General features: G+C 35.2%; 1 protein-coding gene across 1 annotated transcript in view; it reads right to left on the bottom strand.

The window, feature by feature from the left end:
* The window catches only part of ARID1B (AT-rich interaction domain 1B), a 545,654-nt gene that overhangs the window by 41,530 nt on the left and 490,995 nt on the right, over positions 1 to 13,129 (bottom strand). Inside the window, 1 exon segment of the mRNA XM_074190057.1 lies at positions 4,059 to 4,204. Within this exon segment, the coding sequence (XP_074046158.1) occupies positions 4,059 to 4,204 (146 nt within the window).

Raw genomic sequence — 13,129 nt, 5'->3', positions numbered from 1 at the left:
ACCAATATAAAGGTGTGTTAAATCAAGGCACCATCCCCTTATGCTATCGACATCAAGCAATCTAGTATGTAAAGTGCAGCATAAAAAAGGACAGTAAAAATTTTGTGACTGAAAAAAAGGACCATATGCATTCAATGACTGGGTTTTCAAGTACTAGCCTCTGGCTTTGCCATTGAAATTTAAGAGCTGGAATGATTTCATAAAGAAAGTGTGGGTCAAGGTCCTAAAGTAGCTATTCCACACTGGATTTAATATATTCAAAAAGGCCATAAAGAATATAAGACATGAGTAAAACTGAAGCTAAACATTCATTCCTTCCTGGCTCCCTTGATTCGCCCTCAAGGCTACAATAGCATTCCCTAAAGATGGTGAAATGGGCTCAGACATATACAGACCATTCTTTTCACTTTTGTGGACAATAATACAACATACCATACTCTGCAAAAATATTTTATTCCTTCTTTTTTGAAAACATAGAAAGGGTCTGTCTTTGTGCGTACATACCTCTCATCTATTTTTATATGTGGCAAATATAAAGCAACATACTCTAAAGCTAATGTATTGCTTACACAGAACCTAGAATAGCCCTGGAGAAAAATTTCTCTCTCACTGGATCAGCAGGCACTGGAAAAAGCCTCTCTTCTTTTTCACACTGACATACTTCAAGTATCAGCACATTTATTTTTCCCTGGGGGTAAGAGGTTTCATCCCCATGTTTAATCAAGTGGTTTACCTTCTTACTCAAGTTCATTTTTTCATCAAGTGCTTTTTCTTTCTATTTTTTTTTTTTAGAGGAGGGAGGTGAGACATCAAACTACTTGCAAATGCTCTGGTGACCACCATCAACCTTTAAAAGGGATGCTTGAAAACCTTGAGATGAGAATCATTATGCATCTTCCAGAGATTCATGTCCTTCTGACAGACTCTTTTTCTTACTTCAAGTACATGATAAATAACAGAAAAAAGAGCAGGGTCTCTGGGTATGCAAACCTATTGGTCACAACTGATGGAAGCCTATTGAGTCAGATGCGTCTTCAATGAGACACCACAGATATGACGACATAATTGAGTTTAAGTTTTTCTAAGAGAAGGTAACAAGTCATTCAACATGTGAAGTCATGTTTAGATTTTAAAAGTTGCTAAGTGTTGAGATTCAGTATTGAGAAGGATGAATAAGTAGTTCCATACCTGAAGATGGCTCAGTTACAGAGAAACATGAATAGAATTGTTTATTTACTATCTGAGAGTTCCCATGATGAAAGGATGCTCCTCCTTGGTACCTAAGGTGACCTTTGAACTACAGATGGGAACTACATTTTGTGAAATTAGATAGAACTTAATTCAAGATGACAGCTTATATTCAGACAAGATTCCACTTAATGAACATTATAAAACTCAACACAAATAAAGAGAAAACAATCAATATAAGTGCTACACAAGGTTGTATTTAAAAAAGGTTCAATGGACTTGCAATTTTTGTCTTGACTATTAACAATTACTGCTCCACCCCCCCCCCATGGTAAAAATACCTCCTTTATAGGAGGAAAAAATCCCTAATGCTTACCATCCTTCTCCTCCTGGCATTATAAGTGAAGAAATAGTTGTCACATTTGTACTCACACTGACTCTATTTAAATAATTACTTGCTCACTGAAGCCTGTAACAATTTGTCACTACACAAGAGGCTTTTTTTTGCCCTGTACACTATCTAAAGCACATTTATTTTAACTGCCACACTATTTTAACTGAGTAAAGAGATGGCCGAAGTGTCAGTCACCTAAGTCGTGATCCAGGAAAATCCTACTTCGGCTCCCAGTCGTCATTTGGATATGCTTTTATTTCTTTCTTTAAAAAAAAATGTCCCCTTTGAAATAGAAACTGCTTTTCTGCTATTAGTAGCAACCCATCTCCTTATGCCTTTGGCAAAAAAGATTGATGCACTGATCTCTGCCATTCTGGGACTGGAAGAATTAATCTTTGTCCCCCATTAACAGAATTTATTTCTTAATCAAAACTAACATTTGCAGTGTATGTTCCAAGTTTCTTTTTGTCCTTTCTCTCTCAGAAATTTCAACACAATCTACATCCAAGAATGGACAGAGAGATACACAGGAAATATTAAGTAAGTAATACTCTTGGTACATCTTATAATTACTCTGCTTTCCATCAGGTAGCCTTTGAATTAATAAAGCTGGAACAAAATCACACCAATGGGCTGGCAAAAAAAATTTGATAAATGTTTAAATTATTAAAAATCCAATATTTCAAGATGCACAATGCAATAAAAAGTGTATGACTACCTCATACAAAAGACTGGGACGATAAATGGCCTTGCATTGAACAGATTTCCTCTGTATGAAATAACGAATGGCTGAATTATCTGAACAGGAGAAAGAAAAAAAAAACACCCCTCTCTCTGTGAATCTTCCTTTAAACTGGTTATTCCTCAGGAATGCATAAATCTTCTTAGGCAGGGCACTGTGCCATCTGTTTGTTGTGGGTTATTTTTGCGGCTCTGGGGGCCAAAGGAAAAAGGGGGAAAATGACTACTGCTAATAGCGCATCAGAATTTATAGTGCAGTTTCAATGCTCAGAAGTAATTTTATTTCAGCAAGCCAGACAAAACATATAACGACAAAACCCAACTACAACATTACCTGGGACACCACTGGTAGGGGGAAAAGTAAACCTTTTCCTAATGGGCCACTACTCAATAGCTTTTCACTTTCCATCTCAAATGTAAAAGTTTATTTCTGAGACAGACAAATGGCCTCCAGTTTAACATTAAGAAAGGCCTATTTATTAAAAATAAAAAAACCCTAACAATTTTGATTTGACCATTCTTTCATTCCTATTAAGAGAAAACATTTAAAGAAGAAATTTCTCAGTATTTCCATATTTAAACTATATCCTTGAAAACAAGAGCTCAAAACAACAATAAAAAAAAACAAGAGCAGGTAGGATATCATTTTGGTAGTTCAAAGTCCATTTTCTCTGCCTTACTGGGAGGCAAACAGTAAGGACCCAGAAGGCAATGGTGTGAAAGAATGTGAATTCTAAGAGACCTCAACCTTAAAAACCACGTTTTTCTTTGACCTATTACACAGCACAATGAAGTTAATGACAATAGGCTGAGCTACAATCGATCACCTAAAAAAGAGAGTAATCCCATGCAACAATATGATCTTTCCAAGTACAAAATATAGTTAATAAGTTTCACTTGAAATGCAGTAAACTTTCATATCTAGAATAGAAATGTTCTTCATGTATAAGTGCTAAGTGTGTGGTGGTTGAAAGGAGAAGTTTAAGAACCTCAGATTTATTAAAATTTTTGTAGAGATTTTGCTAACCATATTAGAAACTGCTCATTTCACCAGACTGAAAGAATTTATGTTCTTTTATTAATGGGATATGTTCCTGTTAGAATTCAGCAGTTAGAAATTCAAATAGGTTGAAATAAGAATGATAAAAATGTGTAATTTTTAGAAGATTAAATATTTTTCTGTAGTGACAGAATATAAAAAGTATTTACTGAAGACCCTATTTTTTGATTATTTCAAAAAAAGTTTTTCCAAATTTGAAATCCCCCCCTTTTTGGCTCTTCATTAACTCTTCAGAAATCTAATTTTGAAATGTGTCTCTCCTACATGATATATGTGACATAAGCATGAGTCTCATTATGGAGTCTACCATAAATTTCTGCAACAATTTTATTATTGTAAAAAAAAAAAAAAAGAGAACTTGGGAAGTAGTTCCTGATGCACTGTCCTAGTTGAAAGACATGAATATACTTTACCAATAAAGTGAATAATTAACTTAAGAAACAGTTAAATTCAGGACCCACTAGTTTTGAAAATGTAAAAAGGTTCTCTTTGCTTCCCAGTTGTATGCTCATTGTTCAAAATTCCAGAAAGCATAATTACAAAGTTGTCTTCAAATCACTAAAAGATACAATTTCTTATGTCTTGCTAAGATGAATGTTTTTTTTAAATTTGGGGAGTTTCCCAAAGGGGAGTACTGCCTTTACAATAATCACAAGTAGTGTTGTACATCATTACCTGTTGAGCTATTCACCATGTTGGGGGTCATGCTGTAGGGAGGGGCTTGTGGGTTCATCAGGCTGGAACTGTTGTTCATGGGCTGGCTGTAAGGAGAGTTGGAGCCCATAAGTCCACTTTGATTCATGCCAGGAAAACTGCCTTGCCTATGAAAGAGAAAGCAAAGACACATGCACGTTGACAAGGCATGCCTCATCAAATACCATAGAGACATTTAACATTGTGGTTATCCATGATAATTCACCTACTGCAGAAAAAAAAGCAGTAATTTTTACCTCTACTTTCTTGCAGTAGCTATGAAGAACAGTGAGTGGATAGGAAATCTATGGGTAACTAGCATGTTTTGTAAAGTATAGAATAATTTTACATAATATTCCTTCATACAGGTGACAAATCATTAAGTTTTAAGAAAAAGTAATTAAGAGTCGGAAGACCTGATTTCATTTTCAGGTTCCAAAAACATACTGGTTATGTAATGGTAGATAAGTCACTTAATTTCTACATATCTCAGTTTCCTTCTCTATAAAAGGAAGATATCATTATTTGCATTAATATCTACTTGAGGATAATAGTTATTAAATAGTTATTATTAAATCTTTAAGTGTCAGTTATTACCAGGACCTGAATTAGAAAGAATGGACAGGAGAAAAATAAGGGAAGGGGAGGATGCAAAATCAGAAGAAAAACAAAATAAGTTCTATTAAAACCAAGAAAAACCCAAATGATCCTCTAATATATCTTCCTGAATTGCCTCTTAAAAGCCCTCCTCAGACTGTTATTTTCAGAAATTATTTTATTTGATCTTCTCTGCCATGTGCTTATTTGCTTTGTTTCCTGATTTTCAGATGTAATACTTATTTCCAAAAAAACTTTTTTCTTTTAAAAAATTAATTCTGACAATTTAACTTAAACATTTAATATTATATAGTAAAAACATTTGATTGTCAGTCTTTTTGAGCTGAATCAAGAATGGTAGAGTTTAGGAAATAATTTCTCTCCAGTGGTATTGTCTAAAGTTTCTCCCATCATCCAAAACTTGTTCTGTTTTTGCTACCCCCTAAAAAAGTTATTTTATCCTTTTCTCTGTTGAAGACAAGCTTCTCTTCCCTGTATAAAAAGGCAAAGGGTATTCTTTGATATGAAGGAGACACTATCATAGAGTGGCATTTCTCTGCTTATAAATGAGATGTGGGGGGAGGAAAGGAATTTAAATTGCATAACAGTACAACTCTCTTAGGAAAAATTACAAAGCAAAAAGAAAGATGATGGCCATGTGGCAACAACTTTAAAAGGTAATAGTCAGGCTTTTCTTATGTAAATATTGTATATTAAAAAAAACTTTTCAAATTTTGGATAGTCCTGTTTTATCTCATGAATAAAGCTGATGTGACAAATCTACAGAAATTAAAGAACCAAAATGAAAGACGAGGATAGCAATTGGTATTGTGTGTTATGTAAGCAAACAATTATGAAAAATGCCATTGATAGCCATCAGGATAAACTAGATTTAAAAAGCCAGCGTCTGCATTCTAATGTCTGCATTTAACTTCAGCTGAGGGCATTAATATTTCTAGATTGTAGTAAAAGTTAAAATGATGTAGACCATTTGTTCAAAAAGAAAAAGAATCAATAGCAATGAATGAAATTTTAGAAAACTGAGGGTCTTGTTATATATTTTTAAATTTCCAATTGTTGCAAACCTTTCAAATTTATTTTCAAAGTGTTGTAAAAATCAGTTTTTAACTATCTCTTAGTGATGGCCAAAGAATGATGATGTTAGGGAGCTTAGAGGATGGTTAGGGAGGGACTTGAGAAGAAATGAGTCAGTTCTCTACTTCTTTCCCTCTCAATTCCATTGATAAGCTTCTTTGATTAAACACTGACTGTGACAAACTGTGCTGAATCAGTGGAATAATCCAAACTATAGTCCATTAGAAACTGAGCTGAGATCACCAAACTCATTTTGATTAACCTCCAGGTCACTAAACACTTATAATATGTTTCACAGCCACTGCTAAACACATATATGCTTAAGGTCAAAGCATCATCATGTTGCTTTTTGGAGGTAACTCAAAAATATTTGGTCTGCCTCTTTGATGTTTTTATTCAAAGAAGGTTGATACACTATTTAAGCAGCTGTCATAAAATAAAACAAATGGTATGCTTCAGGATTTACCTCCTGTTTTTTCTTAGGGAAATGAATGGTGTACATGCCAGTCTCTCAATTTAGGAATGGGGTATGTTCCAAAAGTTCATTTGTAAATTACTTTTTGGAACTTGGGACATATTTCCCCTACAAAGATAATGCCATAAATAAGGGTTATGTTCTCTGGCTAGCCTGTAAAATTCTTTTTAATCCATAAAGTAATTGAATTATGTTGTTAACAGTAGCTCCAAGTGTTGAGCTTTCCAGGGAAGGATTCCGCATGAAGACTTTAATATCAGCAACTCTGGAGGTGGGGACAGAGTGAGGAAAAGTACTGCAGAAGGAGAGGCCACCAGCATAAACCCCTCACTTTAGAGGACACTGAATCACTTGGATGACCTTTCTTATTTATAAAATGTTTGCTGATTATAGCCAATACAGGTAAATGCTGAACAGAACAATAAACTGAGAGTCAAAAGAAGTGTGTTTATATCCTAGCTCTCACAGTTAAAAACAGAATGCACTTGTAAGTCCCTTAATCTTTCTAAATCTTAGTTTTTCTGATCTATAAAATGGGACTATAATTTACTATATATATATATAAAATCTATGAAAATGGGACTATAATCATAGGATAATTGTGAGGATCAAATAATATAACCATATGTGAAATCATATAATTATATAATACAAATGTAATATAAATTATTATTACTTATCGCTAAAGAAATTATATTTATAGACATTGTATGTCTGTATACATATGACATATATACAAAGATACATGTAACATATCTCTAAATATATAAGATATCTTTAAGTATCTCTCTAAAATATAGTGCTTAAATTCATCTGGATGGTATCCTATTAGTCAGAATGAAGTTTCTGCCCCAAATTTATAAATAGGAAGGTTGATCTCCTAGTATTTTCCAAAATAATTTCCACATCACTATCCTTTACTGCTCCTGTTTCCAGAGGTCAGACTAGGTAGGGGCTACTTCTTAATTGGAGAGATCATCACTTGGCTCACCTACCCCAGTGTAATGTATGAAGCAGTTCCCTTATGTGGAAGTGTGCTAAAGATGGGCGCCATATAAATTCTACCTACAAATAAGGGGCTTTAATCACCAGCACTACAGAAAAAAAGAAGCTGTCTTCGAGATCATTTAGGATGCTACATGAAATAGGCAAGATTTGGTGTTGCTATGTATGTTGTTGAGGTGGACATCCTATATATGGCTAAAAGAATTAATCCCTTTTTCAGTTTAGTCCATAGTTAACCTTGCTGCATGACTGAACTTTGGCTCACACTTCTTTATTTGAACATTTCCCAAATTGGAATAGCCTTCTCAAAAGGCGCAATTCTCACTGCCTCTTTCTGTTTCAAATACCACAGTACATGACAAGTCAGACTCCTTTGGATATCTTCTTTTGCTTTGTTATTGAATATTTACAACTTAATAAAAGTAGAAGAAGGTGAAAAAGGAGAGGGGAGAGGAAAAAAAAAAGAACCTTAATTACCCTGAGTCAAAAGAATAAATTTATGCATGTTATCCTGTGCACAGTCAGTCCTAGTTTTTTGGGGGGTAGGTAGGGGGTGGAAAGGGGGTTAACTGCCAACCCTTATTCTCCTACCAAATGATGATATTAAAAACCCATTATACTTGTTAAGTCAAATTTTTCATTATGGTTATTTAACATAATTTGATCTCTTTTTAAGGAAATAAATGCCAGGCTAAAAGAAAAAAATTTAGAGCCATTAAACTACATACAAAATTAATAAAGTAAACATTTTTGGGGGAAGGCTTTGTGATGTGTACCAGATGTAGGGCTACAGTTAGTATCAACTGAAGGCTATAGCCATAAGTAGGCCTCAATCCCATTAGTGACCCTCAGGTGGTTCATCCTCAAGGAAAAATAGAAAGGAAACTGATTTGGGAGGATCCAAAGAAGGAAATACTTCTTTATTTAAAGAAATACTTTTAAAGTACTAAGTAAAGTTTAATTAGCATTCAAGTTTAAGCTTCATCATATCTGTATTCATTTGGATGTATGATTTTCCCACTATAGTCTTTGGTTTCCTCATTTCAAAAATGAGCAGGGTACAGATTCCTGCATGCGTGCGTGTGTGTGTGTGTGTGTGTTTCAGTGTTTTTCTATACCCTTTGGCTTCCTCATCTAAAAAATGATAGGGGTACTGATTCCTGTATGTATGTGTATTTACATATCCTTTTCAAGAGTAGGATATTAGGGGCATGCTATTAGGAAGGTCAGGGGGAGTGAAATAAAAAATATTTATTAGATCCTTGCCAACCTTTATAGGAACAAGGTTTGTCCTTTGGTTTGGATGACACATAGGAGGAAATAATTTGTCTTCGGAAAAGTTTATATCTCTAGTTTCCATGATACCTGAGGACAATCACAGACCAAACTGGAGAAAATAGTCAACGAGTATCACTAAATGGGCTCATAAAATATAGCTTTTGAGGGGTTGCCAACAAATGATTGGAAAATATGAAGAAGTTGAGATGGAGCACAAGAGAAAACAAAAAAGGACAGCTATATACTGTACAGACTACAGAGTTTTAAAAATTGGAAGCAAATTATTTATGGAATGAAATATGACCTCTGAATTAACTGAGCAACCCAGGCCTTTCTGATCATTGCTACAAGGGGGAACTGATGTGACTCAAGATGAAAAGCTTCTTACTCATTTCAACTTCACTTGACTTTATTATACATGAGCTAGTTATACAAAAGTAATTCTCATCTGGAGGGCAGATCAAAATCTCTAAGTATAGCAACAAACAAAAAGCCTGCAAATGAATACGAGAATGCATAGTAGATCAGACTTATTTTTTTTCATTTAGTGGGAGTGGGGGGGTGGGGGTGGGGAGGAAGAGGAACAAAACACCCCCACCTCCAAATTAAAAAACCTAACCAACCAACCAACCAAAGTCCTTCTCCCAAAATTCAACAAGCACTTTCAAAAGCAGCCTCTCCTGCAGCTTGACCCTTTGGGTTATAAACATCGGGTTTTCATTTCCAGAGGGTCTTTAGGCCGTTACGGTTTTTGTAATAAATGACTGCTGCCCTGATTCTCCAGAACCTGAACCCACATGGCTGTGGCAGTAAATGCATGGAAGTATCTCAGGGGGGTAATTGGGGTAAACATTTTAAAAGAATTTTTGTTGTTGTTATGCTGACACATTGCTAAGGTAGCTCCTGATTGCATACTGTGAAAATGACTGCTAGGCTGCAGTCACAAATCACAGTGTAGTGACCAAATTGCCCCATGCTTATCTGTGCCAGGTCTACAGAATGACAATATTTTCTCTCTCTTTTAAATGTCAAAAGCATGATTTGGGGGTTTGTTATTTAAACACACTGACCTGCACAATAGCCAGAAGTACTTTATTTAAATCTCTCTTGAGTTGAGACTAGATGTAAGTGTTTATAATCTGTCACGCTATGACACCAAATGGGTTATTATAATGAGAGTAATTCAGGAGTATGTTTCTGTAAATGCATTTTCCTGACTTCTCTCCTCCTTCTTAGTCCAAACACACACACATAATTTTTTTTATGGGTTTTCCCTTAACCCACACAGGAGAGACCGAAAACAGCACACATTCATCTGCCAACAAAGGACTTAGCACTGATGAGGAAAAGGAATGAACAGCAATTTTTAAATGACCATTTCCTATGGTTCAATGTGAAGGCAGCAAGCAAAGAGTGATTTTCCAATGACATCAACATTTATCAGATGAAGATATTAGTCTAAAACTCCACAGAATGTCTTATAAGCATGTTTGGAAAAAAAATTATATTTCAAGTAAAAATATACTAGATAAAACTAAATAAAATATAAACACAAATTTTTCCTCTTTCTAAATGAGGATGCAGAAGTGTTGGGGTTGAAGTGGTAGGCAAGTCCTCCCTCTAACAATATGGAAAAAGAGTCTCTGCCAATGTATTTTGGAACTAAATGAATTCTGTCATCATCTGAATCTCAGTAATTGGGAAACCAAGAACTCACAATCATCAACAATTCTGGTGACTGCCATGTTTGTTCCAAGATCTATTATTCTGTGTGTGTGTGTACGTACGTACATACATACCTTGTATTTTTGACAAATTTATGATATATGGCATATGGATAGAGCATTGGGTATAAAGTCAATCTTAATAGCTGTGTGAGTCTGAGGCAAGTCATTGAACCCTGTTTGCCTCAGTTTCCTCAGCTGTAAAATGAGGAGAAGGAAATGGCATATCACCCCAGTATCTCTACCAAGAAAATACCAAATGAGGTCATAAAGAGTCAGACATGACCAGACAAGAATGACAACCTCCCAGGATTGTGGTGACGATCAAATGAGATAATAATTGTACACTTGGCACAGGGTCTACAACATAGTAAACACTTAAAAATGTATGTTGATGTTTGATGTTGATAGCTCAAGTGAGATATGGCAAAAGCCTGAAATGGGGTGGCAATTGTGAATTGATAGATGAAGATGATAGAATTGATGAGCCTTGGCAACCAACTGGATGGTGAGTGGGGAGAAGCAAAGCAGAGAGCCAAAAAGAACAAACCTTTAGAAACAGATGGGAAAAGATGCTTTAAAAATAAAAAAACAAACAAACAAACCAAACCAAAGAAAGATAGAAGTTCCATTCTGATGAATTTTTGCATGTTCTTGAGAATACATCTATCAATCAATAATCAGGTATTTATTTATTAAGTGTCCAGGATATGCTGGAAGATAAAAAGAGAAAGAATGAAACAATCCTTGCTTTCAAGTAGGTTCCATTCTGATGAGGCCAAGTATACACACACACGCACAAAAACAGGTACATGCAGAATAATTATAATGAGAACGTATACAAATAAATACAACATAGTGAGAGAGAGCAGGCATAAATAGATGTGTGGATAACTGAGAAAGTTTTTTTTGGTAGAAAGCTGTGCTTGGCTAAATACTGAAGGAAAAGAAAAATCTATGAAGCAGAGGAATGCATTTTAGATATAGGGACTTAAGTGCAAAGGCCAAAAAGAAGGGAGAGGGACAGTCAAGCATGAGAAATAGAACAAATTTGGTTAGACAGCAGAATGAGAGTGGGCAGGTAGACTGGAGAAGGAGGAGTAAAAAGTACAATGAAGTTGGAAAGATAAATATATTATTTGTTACTGAGAAATATTATGGAGCTTTAAAACAAATAGCAGGTATTAGTGAGGAGGCAAACCTATTAACGTTAACTTTGAGAAGTCTCTAATAGCCAATTTGAGATACTAATAGGCAACTGACTGTGGCTAGATACATAGATTTATGAAATGGGAACAGGGAAAAGAGAAATTCTTTTTTCAGGGTTGTTTTTTTTTTTTTTGGCAAGGCAAAGGGGGTTAAGTGGCGTGCCCAAGGCCATACAGCTAGGTAGTTATGAAGTGTCTGAGGCTGGTTTTGAACTCGGTTACTCCTGACTCCAGGGTCGGTGATCTATCCACTGTGCACCTAGCTGCCCCTGAACAAAGAAATTATAATGAAATCCATGGGAAGAGGGACAGAGAAGAAGGCAGGGAGGAAGGGAAGGGGTGGGGGGGGTTAGAGAGATGGGGGGTTAAAGAGAAAGGTATGAGGGTACAGCCAGGACAAAGCCAGAAAATTATGCATGCACAATATATTCACTAGAAAGTAAGTTTTGTTGGGGAAAACATGCCAAACAATTGCAGATTCACATTTTTTTTTTTGGTCATAGATCACAGTTTGTATATTAATTCACAATACACTAAACAAGCTAACACTGAAAATAAGAGTAATGGATTATCATCATTTAAATCTGAGTAATTAGGAAATCAAGAACTCACAATCATCAATAATCCTGGTGCCTGTCATGTTTGTTCCAAGATCTATTATTTTGGTTATCTGTGTGTTAGTAGGAGTACATGTGCATATGTATATATATGTATTTATATTGTTGACATATATATGTTATATGGTGTATTTTAAATCTTGTCGAAAGTCAACTAATTTTATATACAATTAGAATGACAGATTTCCAAAATGCTTAGCCTGGTGGAGGTTCTTCTACAGAAGGACACTGGAGAATTCAGTCAATTATTTATTCTAGAGGATTTGAAATCTAGTGTTGGGAAGAGGAAGGGAAAATGTACAACAACAACTGAACGGCTAACTTCAGCCAATTTTCTGTGTGACTAATCCATTAGTATGCCCATAACAACCAGGAGATTAGCAACCTTGGTGGCAAAATAACATATTATTCTTGACATGAGAGTTGCTCTGGCTGGAAATCAAGCCCCATATGAAAGTGGAAGTGGAAGTGGGTGTCATTAGGCTAAAGACAAAGAGGAAAAAAGGAAATGCTTCTGAATTCAAATTAAAAAAAAGCATTAAATCATATATATTCTCTTTTCAACTAACTCGCCTTCACCCATGGAATACACTGGAAAGAATTATCAATGTTAATCAGGAGATCTGGCCTGATGATATTACAATTTATTCTATGTAAGAGCCCCTTTCAATAGTTCTACCATGACTGGTCATATTTTGGGGGCCTATAATGGGAGCTGTTTTCTTGGAGGAATTATATGGCAACTTTGTCAAGTTAAGACTTGGTTCTAAAGCAAAAAATTCCATTAAAAACAAACAAAAAAAAAGGGGCAGCTAGGTGGTGCAGTGGATAGAGCACCAGCCCTGGAGTCCAGAGGACCTGAGTTCAAATCTGACCTCAGATACTTAGTAATTGCCTAGCTATGTGATCTTGGGCAAGTCATTTAACCCCACTGCCTTAAATAAAATTTAAAAAAATAAAAAACAAAATAAAAATAAAAATTATCCTAACAATCTTGAGGAGGATACATTAGAAATATTAAAAAATAAAAATGACTGCTCTTTTTTTCCTTGTG

The sequence above is a fragment of the Macrotis lagotis genome, chromosome 5, assembly GCF_037893015.1.
Source record: "Macrotis lagotis isolate mMagLag1 chromosome 5, bilby.v1.9.chrom.fasta, whole genome shotgun sequence".
Taxonomy (NCBI): domain Eukaryota; kingdom Metazoa; phylum Chordata; class Mammalia; order Peramelemorphia; family Peramelidae; genus Macrotis; species Macrotis lagotis.
Note: the sequence above shows the minus strand (reverse complement) of the source record. Positions and strands in the feature narration are given on the sequence as shown.